Source organism: Symphodus melops, assembly GCF_947650265.1.
Source record: "Symphodus melops genome assembly, chromosome: 21".
NCBI lineage: Eukaryota > Metazoa > Chordata > Actinopteri > Labriformes > Labridae > Symphodus > Symphodus melops.
Window position 1 is genome coordinate 20,448,693 of NC_136711.1, and position 13,508 is coordinate 20,462,200.

At 45.5% G+C, this 13,508-nt stretch overlaps 2 protein-coding genes across 7 annotated transcripts in view; one reads left to right on the forward strand and one right to left on the reverse strand.

Moving 5' to 3' along the window:
- Positions 1-6,854, reverse strand: part of ankfn1a (ankyrin repeat and fibronectin type III domain containing 1a) — a 54,414-nt gene extending 47,560 nt beyond the window's left edge. For 3 of the 5 annotated variants that reach the window (XR_013781723.1, XR_013781724.1, XM_079372507.1), the window contains exons 1-4: positions 6,554-6,854; positions 5,221-5,348; positions 4,242-4,493; positions 2,057-2,265 (exon numbers count right to left, since the gene is read on the reverse strand). Coding sequence is in view for 3 of the 5 variants with exons in the window: in XM_079372507.1 (XP_079228633.1) it covers positions 2,057-2,265; positions 4,242-4,493; positions 5,221-5,336 (577 nt within the window). In the remaining 2 variants the exon portion in view is untranslated. Of the gene's footprint in view, positions 1-2,056; positions 2,266-4,241; positions 4,494-5,220; positions 5,349-6,553 lie in introns of those variants that run through there. The other 2 variants (XM_079372508.1, XM_079372509.1) reach the window with 2 other exon arrangements.
- A 1,189-nt stretch (positions 6,855-8,043) lies between these two features.
- Positions 8,044-10,865, forward strand: LOC306842338 (uncharacterized protein). 2 transcript variants are annotated; one of them, XM_079372527.1, is made up of 8 exons: positions 8,045-8,228; positions 8,712-8,826; positions 8,920-9,067; positions 9,232-9,319; positions 9,604-9,695; positions 9,796-9,954; positions 10,131-10,222; positions 10,748-10,865. In XM_079372527.1, the coding sequence occupies exons 1-8, from the start codon at positions 8,181-8,183 to the stop codon at positions 10,819-10,821; spliced, it is 816 nt and encodes a 271-aa protein (XP_079228653.1). In that variant the 5' UTR covers positions 8,045-8,180; the 3' UTR covers positions 10,822-10,865. The 2 variants fall into 2 exon arrangements, with proteins under 2 accessions (XP_079228652.1, XP_079228653.1); XM_079372526.1 differs by having other exon boundaries at positions 8,044-8,228; positions 8,712-9,067.
- Positions 10,866-13,508: the final 2,643 nt, after the last annotated feature.

The following is a 13,508-nucleotide window of genomic DNA, read 5'->3' on the forward strand; positions in this document are numbered from 1 at the left end:
ACCTGCTGAATTAAAACTTGATGAGGACAGAAAACAAGAAACAGCCCATGTGTTGTATGTTCATATCAAAGTGAACTCTGTCGTTTGATTGGTTTAAAAGGACACAGGATGATTTCTGTTACAGTCAAAGACTGAAGGCAACCTCCAGCACGATGTAGAAACATTATGTTTATTACAAAATGTAGACAGATGCTGTGTTCTGGTGGCATCACACAGGTATGTTCAGAGTTTCACTTGTTGCCTTCGTCAGGTAGGACAGCTGAAGAGAGACAGGAAACATGAGGAGGAGAGAGAGGGACGACCCGAACCCACAGCCGCTGTGAAGAGGACCACACGGGACCGTCCATCGCCATCTGAACAGCTGAGAGCAGATGTGTGACTCTGACACTTATTAAATATGATGTTTTTATTCTCCTGTGCTTGTAAATGTTTGTTTGTATAGTGTTTTATGCTCTCAGTGTTTCCCCCTAGGGACCATTCAAAGAAGCATATTAAATAACTGAAAACATTCACAGACTCTTTAGCAGCTAGCTGAAATGTGTCAGTGCTCAGCAGGATCATGATATCCCTCACACAGCTGAACAGCTCCCTCTGGTGGACACAAAGCAAACAGCCTTCTGATCTGAAGTCAGAGAAACGACCTGAAAGTGTTTCAGTTTCAGTCATGATAAGAGCCGTGTGTGTTCTCCTCATCGGGAACAAGTTGAAAACAGAAGCTGGCGTCTTGATCCGATGTCGTCTTTCCTTGAGGTGAAGGAAAAGTGGAAAAGGAAGGAAGTCTTTGGGACCCGTAAACTGAAAGTGATTCTGAGACGGCTCGTCTCAAAACAAAGACCAGAAGATGTTCCACGGGGAAATCAGAGAACGTGCACTTCCTGTTTGGTTTATAGACTCAGCCTGAACGTGCAGGAAGTCACAGACACATCTGAACCTTCAAGTCGTCTTAGCTTCACTAACTTTTTGATCTGAGACACATTAAAACCAGTTCCACTGCCCGCTTCCATCGCTGCAACACCTGTTCACCTGATAACTGCTCTCATATCTGGCAAACCCAGGGGCGTCCAAAACGGCCTTCAAAGCCCCGCCTACCTTCTCTGGTCCAATCAGATCCAGAGCATTCAGGAGCAGAATCTAAAGTTAGAAGGAGGACATACTGGCTGCTGCATTGTTGTCAGAGAAGCTTCAACACAGCAGGTTTCCTTCATGATCACACAGGAAGAGAGCAGCTCTCTGATTGGTCCTTTAAATAAACGCAGCTCTCTGATTGGTCCTTTAAAGGGTTACTCTTTGTTTTGTGCTGTATCGTTGAGTTGTTTCTGTTTTAAAAATGAGAAGTATTGAAATCTAACACGGTTGCGTCCTTCCAGGACCGCTCCCAAGATGAATGTAAAGAAATGCGAGATAAACCAATCACAGCGACGATGAGACGTATGGACGTCTGGTTCTAACAAGCTTCTTCCTCCTCTGGGAGAGAGCACGCCACACTGCGACTGACACGATCACAGCTGAACGCGCCCGCTGCCAGAGACGAGTTCGCCCTCGCCGGCACGACGACTTTATTTAAACAAATCTGCTCAACAGGAAGTTATTATCATTCTGGTGAAGGGTGGAGCTAAATGAAAAGACGGACCGACACAGGAAGTGAAGCCCTCGGAGTGTGACGGCACGTCCACAACCTCACATCGAACCCGTTTCCTGTTTACATCATAAATCTCTGATCCCTCTGTTTTCCCCCTGAAAAGGAGCTCCGACTCAGTCCTGACCTTTCCCGTTCAGGTTCGTGTTGTGTTTGGAGCAGATCCCGGCTGTCATTGGACGAGAGGCGGGGTGACACCCTGGACCAGGCGCCACACTCACACCTACGGGCAATCTAGATTCAGCAGGCCGCTAACCACTGCGCCCAGTGCCAAAGATAACTGACGTGCAGCGCTTGTGAACAAACGCTTCTTACAAACACTCCTGAGCGCACGGCCAGCTCTTTTCTACCTGGAACAAACGCCAGGTGGACACGCGGCCTCACAGATCAGGTGTCTCTTTGGGACTACCTGTGACTCACCTGCAGAGTTCCAGTGGAGTCCTCCTGGACTGGCAGCCAGCCGCCTCCTCTTCCTGATGCTGACCCCGCCATGGGAGGAGGAGGAGTCCCTCGTCTCTGAGCTCAGCCGTGATGCAGCGGGGGTGGAGGAGAGGATGGGGAGGAGGGGCGTGCTGAGGAAGTGCTTCTCTTTCTCTAGAGCGGGGGCGAGGAAGGTGGAGTCTGATGACCTGCAGGGATTAAAGAACAGAAAACAGGAGAGTCCTTTTACTGTCTATAAACCGCCTGAAGAGTTTCAGTCTGAGCGTCTGAGCGTTTCAATGTTTCTCCTGCAGAGAGTCAGAGTGAGCTGACTGAGAGAAGGCAGCAGGATATAATCAGGAGAATAGACTGTCTGCACGCCACCTCTACCGTCTCTACAGACTGTCTGCACGCCACCTCTACCGTCTCTACAGACTGTCTGCACGCCACCTCTACCGTCTCTACAGACTGTCTGCACGCCACCTCTACCGTCTCTACAGACTGTCTACACGCAGCATCTACACAAACACACTGATTCTCATCAGAGCTGATACCTGGCCTCTGACACGACGTAGCTGCAGCTCCGCCATGAACCTTGAACACGGCCGCTTCCAGACTTTTTCCTCCGATGCACAAAGTCCAGCAGCTGAGTCCATCTGAACATCTGAGATCGCCCACGTTCACCTCACAGTCACAACGGCATCAAAACACATCCTGGTGACTGAGCTCTGATCCCGAACGTGTTGCTTTTAAGAGGTGGAGAATCGCATCCGAGTGAAGAGGAAGGTCCACCGAAGGTAAAGACCTCCTCAAGTGTTCAATGCCCAACAGGAGTATTAGCTTACTGTGTGTGTGTGTGTGTGTGTGTGTGTGTGTGTGTGTGTGTGTGTGTGTGTGTGTGTGTGTGTGTGTGTGTGTGTGTGTGTGTGTATCAATGATAGCTCAATCTCTCCATCAGGTCAGTCAGGATCTTTTGTGTCAGAACAAATGAAACCTTCATCTAAAGGTCGGGAGAGTGATGCTGCGTTCACTGGCAGTAGGACATCCAGTTCCTGTGTCCACAGACGCAGCACCCGTTTTCAAGCAGGGGGTAGGCAGCGTGACTTGTTGGCTGTGGGCGCTGTAGCGAGGAGGAGCTGTGTTTCTAGAAGTTTATCTGTTATGAGTGAGAGGAGGAGGCCTTTCACTTCTTCTTTAATAAAGAAAAAGCCAGAACAGCTCATTCTCTTTATGTTCTCTGTGCGTCCCCCTGAAGAGCCCTGCAGCTACACAACAAACTAAGGACTACACTTCCTTTACCAGCAACACATTTCCCAAACCTCTAAACGCCCATGTTTCCCCTCAGACTCCCTGCTGCCTCCATGCTTATCTCTGCCCACATAGCTGCCATCACCATGGAGCCACACTAATACTTTATGAGCTGCTGCAACCAGGGAACAATGTTCTTCTGGGTGGAGCAGGAGCAGGAGGAGGAGGGAGGGAGGAGGACGAGGACGAGGTGGGAGGGAGCAGGAGGAGGAGGGAGGGAGGAGGACGAGGAGGGAGGGAGGAGGATGAGGAGGGAGGGAGGGAGGGAGGAGGACGAGGAGGGAGGGAGGAGGATGAGGAGGGAGGGAGGGAGGGAGGAGGACGAGGAGGGAGGAGGATGAGGAGGAGGGAGGGAGGGAGGGAGGGAGATAGGGAGGGAGGAGGAGGAGGGAGGGAGGGAGGGGAGGAGGAAGGAGGACAACGAGGAGGGAGGGAGGGATTGATCTCAAGAGAGATCAAACTCAAAGCCCTGCTAGATTAAAGACCCTAAACGCAGAGAGCAGCACGCACAACCAGTTAATAACTGAAACTGGGCCATCGAGCGGTCCTTGGTACTTACCGATCCAGGACTCTGGGGACCGAGTCATTGGGATTTTGAAGGTGAAGATCAGTTTATCCAGTTTACACAACTCTGTACACTTAATATTTACACTCACCTGGAGCTATGAGCTCTGATTATAGGGGAATAGACAGCCTAATCGTTTTTAAGTAAACAATCTGTGCAACAACGTGGTCGTACGTGGAGTCTGTGGCGTGTTCTGTAATCCCGGTTCGTACAGGACTGGATTAAAACAGCTGATTAAAAACTCACAATCATAAAATAATCAGCATTGATTTCAAGTTGAACTGAACAGTACTCTACAGTCTGCAGACTCACCTGACAGGTGTGTCGCTCTCTCCCGGCTCGCTGCAGGTAGAGTGGCGAGGGTCGGAGGCCTGAGAGGAGGACGAGGATGCTGGTGCGGAATTGGAGGAGTGGTCGGATACATGTGAGGAGGAGGAGTTGTTGGAGCAAGAGGAGGAGAAGGACAGGATGGAGTCGAGGTCTCTGGACAGCAGCAGAGAGGACGGCATACACAGCCATGTCTCCAGGTCCGAGAACTTAGAGTAACTCAGCATCTCCAGAACACTGCAGGAGCAAACACACAACGGCTGCAGCTGAAAGGATTCAACTTTATGTTAAAACACGTTGTACGTGCTCCCCGAACGACTTCCTCATGCTGCGGAGAAATGGTGATTTAGAAATGAAAAAAAGACCGAATAAAGAGACAAGAAGTAAACAAATGTGTGTCGCAATCATGAGAGGTGAAACGATCCAACGGTCTGCATCGACACACTGATTTAGTGATCAAATTAAAGTGTAAAGTAACAACAAGATCTACATCCTCATCTTTATGATGTGCCTTTATTTTGAAATTCTCACCATAAACCTGTTCAACAGTTCCCTCTGTGCTGTGCGTCGGCCCGAACTATCTAACAAGCTAACAGCAAGCGGACATATTAGCACAGCAGACGAGATAAAGAACGACTTTAACCAGGGCAAGCAAACGATCCACATCCACATCACGATTAATCACAAAGTTTAAATAGATAGGTGAGGTCAAATGTCAGAAACGTTTCATCATAACCACAACAAAATATTTAAAAAAAAAAATTATTTATGTGAAGTGTAACTGATTGTGTTAAATGTCAACATTCATCACAAGTCTCTAAATCACATCACATTGAATATCATCTCGTGGCAGACTATGAGAAAATGTCCAATCGTCCAATCCAAAGGAATCGATATCGTTTCCTGCTGATTTACAACCCTAGAAATCCCTCATACAAAAAAGTCAGTCCTAACAGTCACCCACCTCTCCTCTCCCACTTCCGGGATGTCATCTTTCTCGTCTGCGGTTTGGAAAATGCAGGAGGTTCTGGAATCTCTCGATGACAGTAAAACACAGGAGTTATCAGAATCCACAGACATCTTCAGCCATATCTGAAGGGGAGGAGGAGAGATCAGTTAGTCACTAAATATACACACGCACACACACACACACACACACACACACACACACAAACACAAGCTAACAAGCAGCTAAATCCAACCCAAGCACATTCATCAGAACTAATATTCTTGGTAAACTGGAGGGCTCTGGATATTCCTGCCAACGGTTTTTCCTTCTTTAAGGGAGAAGGAAGACATAGTAAGCAGGTATTCCTGCTGTTGCCATGGTGATTTCAGACGTTGTTTGCCAGTTGGTTGACATAAAATCAAGAAAGGGAAAAGCCTCGAAGTCTGGGAATCGGCTCGCGGCTCTGCTCTCACTGTGCGAGTGTGCAGTCCTATTATCAAACACGTCGGAAAATCACCTGACCTGTCTCGTAGCTGTAACGAGTTTAACTTAACTTCTTTACCAGCTATGACGTTATTTGCTAATGCTAATGCTCGCTCCTCATTGAAAACAATTTTAAGAAGCTAGTGCTCAGAATAAAAAACACTAGGTAAAATACTCTTAATTATAGTTTTACTAGTTTCTGACGTTTACTTTGTCATTTGCATAACTTTCTTGAAATTTAATTGACGTTATTGGGCGGGATTAGCATGAGTCAGTTTTAAGTCAGGCTATGTCAACTGTTTCTATAAAGGACTGATGGTTATCTTTTGAAGTTAAATAGTTGGAAACTATCTGAGAGTCAATATGATAACAAAAACGAATATTTTTAAGTATTTGTCTTAAAATAAACATTGCTTCCTTTAACTTGTTTCTATTAGCTGCGTAGCTAGCTTTAATGACAGTTATTAAGGCGGGCTGTCGAGCAGAGTAACACATAGCAACCGTTGCTATGGAGCAGCGGTTTACTGACGGTTATCATTTTAAGCGGTTAAGCAGTTGGAAACTATGTGTGCGCGCGCGCGTGTGTGTGTGTGTGTGCGTGTGTGTGTGTGTGTGTGTGTTAATAATATGTCTGTAATAAGTGGACTCGGTGTGAGAACAGAGGAGACCACACGTGGATCTTGTTTTGGCTGCTCTGTCATTAAATTCAGGAAGAAAGCGACACAGCAGCAAACTTCACACACAGTTAAAGTCTGTGTCAGCAAAGTTTCACACTAACTATTTTTACATTCAAACAACTCTTTACTTTCCACTTTACAGTCACTCAGCTGTCCGTGAATCCACAACAAGAGAGAGAACACTTTACCGTCTCTGAGTCCTTCTTCTTCTTCTGCACAAACAATGTCCTCTCTTCTTCTTCTCCTTGTTTTCACAGAGCAGGGACATCTGCTCACTCTGTGCTCCCGCCTGGTAACGTGTCTTTGTCCTGCCCCGTGTAAAACATCCCAAATACAGCGAGCCCGAGCCGAGCCGAGCCGAGGCGAGCCGAGCCAGGCTCAGATTTCACTGTGGTTGAAATCAGCGCACAGACGGCCAGGCCCACATCTGGCAGAGTCTCAGTGCTGCTCTGACTCACACTCAGCTGCAGCATGGAGAGCCAATGACAGGGGCCCAAAGCATCATGGGAAACAATTAGGGCCTAAAAAGGAAAGTTAGGCTGCTGTAGGAAGGGCACTTTGGAGGGAGGAGTACACATTCATAGACTTCTGTTTTTTTTTTTTACATACTCCTGTTTCTAAGATAATCTTCTTCCTTTTGTGTATTTGTCGATCTGCACATGGACAACATATGCAATTTAATTTGTGGCTAATTCTGGTGCAATTACGTTTAATTAATGTAAAAAGTAAACAATAAATAATAATGGAATACCAGAAGAAAGTTAAGATGAGTAATGTTAAAGAAAGATGGAAGAAGAAAAACAAAGTAAAAACATAAAATGTGGCATTAAAAAATGGGACGAGGTGGTTTGAAATGCTAACGAGGTAATGATAGGACACTAAAAATAAACACAGACTCATAGGGTTTTCAGTCTGTTAGCTGTGATAAAAACAGTCCTTGATATTTGAGCAGAGAGATAAGTGCAGACGGGAAGTCGTCTGTTTATGTTGCTTAGAGGCTGCAGCTGTAATTATGGACAAACATTCAGCTTCAGCACAAATAACAAGTCAGCAGGCTTTCATACAGCAAACATTTGGTCCAGGCCAACATCAAAAGTGTTGGCACCTGCAGCTCCTCCTGCAATTATCAGCAGATATTCAGATTATGACCTGTAATGACCTCACAGCAGCAGAGTGAGTCCTTGGTACACGACAATGAATAAGGCCTGATTTCAAATGTTTCATTATAGGTAGAGCCAAACTGTTTTATTTAAAAGAAAAGCTTGTTATTTAAGTTGATCCCACTTCTTGTTCTCAGCTTGCTGTTGCTGGAGTTTCTTTTCTCACCACCAGGTGTCAGTGTGGTCTGAAAGAGAGTCGCGAAAGCTCATTAGAAGATAACAATCTCGATTTTTACACACACGTTTCCCCCCCATCTCTGTTTACCTGACAAGTGAACATACATGTTTTATTCCAAGATAACGAGGAGAAAATAAGGAATGTGAGAAAAACCTGCAAATAGGACAATATTATACTAAAATCAGACAAATACACTCGCTAAGATTTGAGTGTTTTTTATTATTCTGATATTGTGACAATCAAAGCTGAAAGTTGATGTGAAGTAAAAAAAAAAAAAACATCAAACTCCATCAATTTAAAAAAATACAAACTTGGACGTGTTGATTCCGTCGCCTAGCAACAACACATGTTCGAATCTACACATTCATGTTTATATATAAAAATATGTCAAGGAGTCAACACAAATATTGTCAATAATAAAAGTTGGCTTAGGCCAAAAATTCAGGTCCCTGGAAAGTCCTGGAAGGTTCTGCAGCGATGGAGAAGTCGGAGCTGGAGATGTTCTTTGATGAATTCATTGCAGACGTGAGTACAGGCTGAGTACAGATCCTCTTTTTGAATTTTTATTAAGATATATTTTAGGGGTTTTACGCCTCTCTTTGGATAGACAGTGGATAGTGAAAGGAGAGAGTTCAAAAGGAGCTGCAGGTCAGAGTTGAACCCAACCTCTCCATGTGGTGCAACTTAACGACTAAGCCATCTGCTCCCCAGCTCCCTCTCTTATGTGTGAAAATAAGATGTTTTCGGGTCAGTTTCCTCAATTGAGAGGAACATGCACATTGTTAAAACACCTCCTACAAACAGCTGGGAAATGTAGTTTTTAATCTTAGAAACAGCAGGAAATATAACATCTGTTAGGGACTATTTTAGCAGCAGAGGAATCCACGTCTAAGGCAGCTGCTATTAATAAAATAAAGAGTTGTTTACAGGTTTATCATGCATTTTATGACACTGTAGTCCAAATAAATTCATGCATCTCTTGTTCTGTGGACGGTGTAACTCTCTCAGCTGAAGAACTCCTCAAACGTGGAGGCAGAGGAGGCGAAAGAGGAGCAACGTGACGAGTCGTTCTTCAGCCTCCTCCCTGATGAGCTGCAGAGTGCTGCCAGCCAGGACGACACAGGTGCAGCAGGAAGAATATCACGCACATGTCAGTGCACAGTAAATCTGTTCACCAGGGGAAGAAAAACTATATTACTGGCTAAGTGTGTTACAGAGACCAGCACAAGTCTGGACCACAACTCCCAGAATCCAACAGCTACAGCAGACCAGCACCAAAGCGAACTGTCGGTGCAGGAGTCAGTTCCTCGCTCGATTCCTGTGACGCCTGCAGTACAGGACGCCACGTTTGTCCCACAGATCGTGTAAGACAACAAAAACACAAAGTCGATTTTGTCTTTTCTGGAGCGTTACGTTTGTATTTTTAACCCCTGAATCTGCAGCGAACAAAACAATCCGTCATGGAAGTTCTTTCAGAGTCCACAGCGTCTGATGGTATTCAACGCTCAGCGTTTGTGTCTGTGTGCAGAAACATCTTCTCCTCTGTGAATCTGGGCTGCGAGCTGGACCTGAACTTCATCGCTGCCAACGGGAGGAACGTTCAGTACAACAGGGCGGTACGGACACATGACCCAGAATAAGACATATAATAAAGGCCACATCCTTTGTTGGGGAAGAGCAGGAAGGAAAGGTTGAATAATGAATGATGCTAAACCTTCTGCTGCAGCTCTGCCTTAGATCAAACATGTTTTCTTACACAAGACGCAGCCGAAGACTTCCAACGTCGGCACAACTCTTAGTCTTAACAAACAGAGACTAACTGGTCTTTACAGAAACTTTACTATCTGTCTAAATGTTGGATCGTACTTTCTGCTTTAACGTGCGTCATGTTGTGTTTCAGAAGTTCAAAGCTCTGTTCATGAGGATCCGTAATCCCAGAACCACAGCGTCCATCTACACTAAAGGGACTCTGATCTGCACGGGCGCCATCACGTCTGTCTGCATGCATCAATCATAACTGTGGCTCTGCAGGCGTGTTGTTCCTCGGCATGCATGTCTATAACTCCTGAGTCTCGTTGTGTTGTCTGTGCAGCGAAGAGCAGTCCAAGAGAGCGGCCAGGAAGCACGCTCGAATCCTGCAGAAGCTCGGCTTTCCCGTCCGCTTCCTCAACTTCAAGATCCACAACATGGTGGCTTTTTGCAAAACGTTCCCCATCTGTTTGGAGCGGATGGCCCTTTATCACCACTGCAGGTCAGGACACTCCAAACGTCCCGTGCTTAGTGACATCACATGTTTTAAAACTACACAACCAATCGTCTGTTTCTTCATAAGACAGGCGTGGACGAGTGGGTTCAATCCACCCTACAGTTGCAGTGCGTTACCAGGACGACCATAACCCTAACCCTTTTGTTTTTTACCCTCCACAGTTACGAACCTGAGATTTTTCCCGGCCTCTTCTACAACGTGATGCCGGGCGTGTCCATGGTCATCTTCACGTCAGGGAAGATCACTATGAGCGGTAAACAGTCCATGTTTGTGTCTTTGTAAAGTTTGACTCTTTGTGGTCCTTCAGCTTTTTTATGACCACAGGAACTTTTTCAAAGTTCAAGGAACTGTTGGAACTTGTAGGGAATAAAACAGATAGATAGATAGATAGATAGATAGATAGATAGATAGATAGATAGATAGATAGATAGATAGATAGATAGATAGATAGATAGATAGATAGATAGATAGATAGATAGATAGATAGATAGATAGATAGATAGATAGATAGATAGATAGATAGATAGATAGATAGATAGATAGATAGATAGATACTTTATTGATCCCGAGGGAAATTCATGGTTCTCACTTCCTGCGGTGTGGAATCAATACAAAAAGATGGGAGGGTTCAGACATGAACTATGAAAAAGTTCCTGTGGTCAGGAAACGTCTGGAAGCACCTCGATCTGATGAATGTATTCTGTGTTTTGATCTGTGGAACATTAATTAACACCATATTAAAGTGATTTAAATGAAGCAGTGTTGTGTTTGTTTCCAGGGATTAAAACAGAGGCTGACATGCACAGAGCGTTTGAGATCGCCTATCCTGTCCTGAGCTGGTTCAGGAGGTAGAGCAGAATGAGGCTGCTAGAGTAATAAAGTGTGTCACTGTTGAACGAGAGGTCAGTGTGTTACTGCTGAATAATGAAGTCAACCTTCAGAAAAGAGCTGGCTGTGTTCTCGAGTGAAGCCGCCTTTTTCTTCTTCAAATGAACGCCTCGTTAAAAATGAGCTCAGATAAAGAAGCAGCCGAGTGCAGCTCAAACAAGTTACTGAACGTTTCTACAGTCAGTGTTTCGAGTGAGAGTGTTTTCTGTGACCTGCTGACCTCTGACCTTGAAGCTCTTCCTGTTCGCTCTCCTGGGCTCCACGCTGAGCAGCAGCTGATGTGGTGAACCGGACATGAAAACAGAGGATTATGGGATTGTTCCTCTCTTTGATGTATCTGCTTTCCTTTCACCGAGCGCCTGTAACCTGCACCCGTCTCATTCAGCCATCTCTTCTCCTTCTTGGCACAAAGACGCTCTCGCTAAAACGATTCCACTCCAATAAGAAGGTTTTACTGTGAAACGACAGATGATGCACGGTCAGCTTTTCCACTCCAAAACAAACTGAGGAGCAGGTCCAGTACTGAGAGCACACCTGTAAACACGGGAAGGAAGAAACTACAAACACGCAGCACTGGGCTCGAGCTAGCGGCTAACCTCCACGCCACAGCTAGCATCACCACGTCACGCCAGCGGGCTGAAAACATCTGCTGCAGGAGGAAACAGGGAGGAACTCTCCTGAGAGAAAGATCCAAAGAAAATAACTCACATCATCTGTAACCCAGAAACGGATCCAGGAAGGAAGTGATTTAGCTGAATCTCTCGACGGGAAGGAAAATCCATCAATGCATTCGTTAAACATCTCGTTTTGGATCCAAACACATCCTCCTGGGAAATGATGTAAACGAGAGAGAGAGGCTACGAGGGGGAAATGAAATCCGTTTCTGTGAAGTGGCTCCTGAAACTGACTGTAAGTTACTGTAAATCTAAAGTTGGCTGTGCCCTTTACACCAGTGCGAGCTCGAGAGGTCACGTCCTCGTTGGACAAACGGGACGGCTTCGTTTTATTTGACTGTTTGTTTCTCTCTCAGGCCCCCGCTGTAGTGACCCTCACGCTGGATCAAAAAGGACCCATCAGTCCCAAACTGACCCCCTGTGAGGATCATGTGCAGAATAACCGTCTGAAAACAAGGACAGATGTTCCCAGCTAGAGAAGCTGCAGGAGCGGGACTTTAAGATCTATGTGTTTGTTTTCTACTCTCGATTTTCATGAAGAACATTTTCTGCAGGAGAAGAACGGGTCAAGACTTTTGGAGAGAGCTGAACCGGACTCTGCTGTTTCTCAGAGTTTTGGTTCAGATGGTATTCTCTGATGTGTGTGTGATACACTGCTTCATGACGAGTCAACAAAAACAATCAGGGTTGATTTGCACCTTGTAATTAGCCATGGAGTCATTGAGTCATGTGTGTACAAACAATGAGGAGTCAGGCTTTAAAGGTCACATTGGTACTTCCTCCCAGCAGCAGAGCGTCTGAACACTGAAGAGTTCCTGTCAATCTTTCCATCACAGCACTCAGAGATATGAAGATGAAGTCAGTGGTTGTCGAGCTGGTTTAAATGTATTTTTACACATTTTGTATTTTAATACTCTTGTTCAAACTGTGTAAATCTCCTGGAGTTTCTGTCTTCTCCATAATGAAACTTTCCTCCAAAAGTTTGTTCTTCTCTCAGACTGGATGAAAACTTTAGCGTGAAGTCAGCAAAGCTTGATTAAAAGTGGAACTGTAACTTCTCGATGTGATATTTAGGTTGCAGCTGCACAGAGAGCCGAGTGTGAGCGGGTACAGATGAAACGCCTCTCACAGAACCTGCAGTTTAAGATTGAGGAGGAAACACATCGTGAACACAAAGATCAAAGTGTCTCGCTCTCGGACCACCACGGACGTGAGAACGGAGACTTTAGAGGACATCAGGGATCAGATGATAAACAAACCTCAGCTGTGTCTCTCAGCTGATTTCACCCAGATGTTCAAATCTAAAAGGTCTGCTCCCCCCAGAGCTGCAGTGCATTCTGGGAGAAAGAAATGTAGCCCAGACAGTGTGCTGAAAATGTAGTTCAGACGGAGAGAAACCTGAATTATTCTTATGTTTGAACAAAATAAGTTTTCATGATGCTCATCAAACAGATCACAAGCCTGCATTTAAACATGCTGAGCAGAGTTCAAGGATTGTTGCAGCTTTTCAGCCCGTCAAAAAGTCACACAAAGGGTTAAATGCTTCCTTCACTGTGCTGCAAAGGAAACTGTGTCTCTGTCCTCTGGTGCTGTTTGAGTGTAATTGAGCCTTCATGCTGTCATTCTACACAGATCAGCCTCTTTCCAAAAACACCAGCGCTAACGGCCACAAACCGCCTGAGCTGAAGAATGTTGGAAGTTGGTGGAAACTGCACCGCTCAGTTTGTCAGACATGTGACGCTCAAACTGTCCAGTAAAACACATCTGTATATAAAGTCTGTAAATATGACTGTTATTAATGACCTGGAGTCTGTTGCTCTGTCGAGATGTTTTTGGTGACGTGCATCGATCCAAGTGACGACGTGATCGAAACAAAGAACTCAGACTGAGGTTTAAATTCAACCTGTGCACAACTCAGAGAAAGTGTGTCAGAGAGCAGCCGCAGCTGCAGGGAGGAAAGAGTTAAGACTTTTCCTG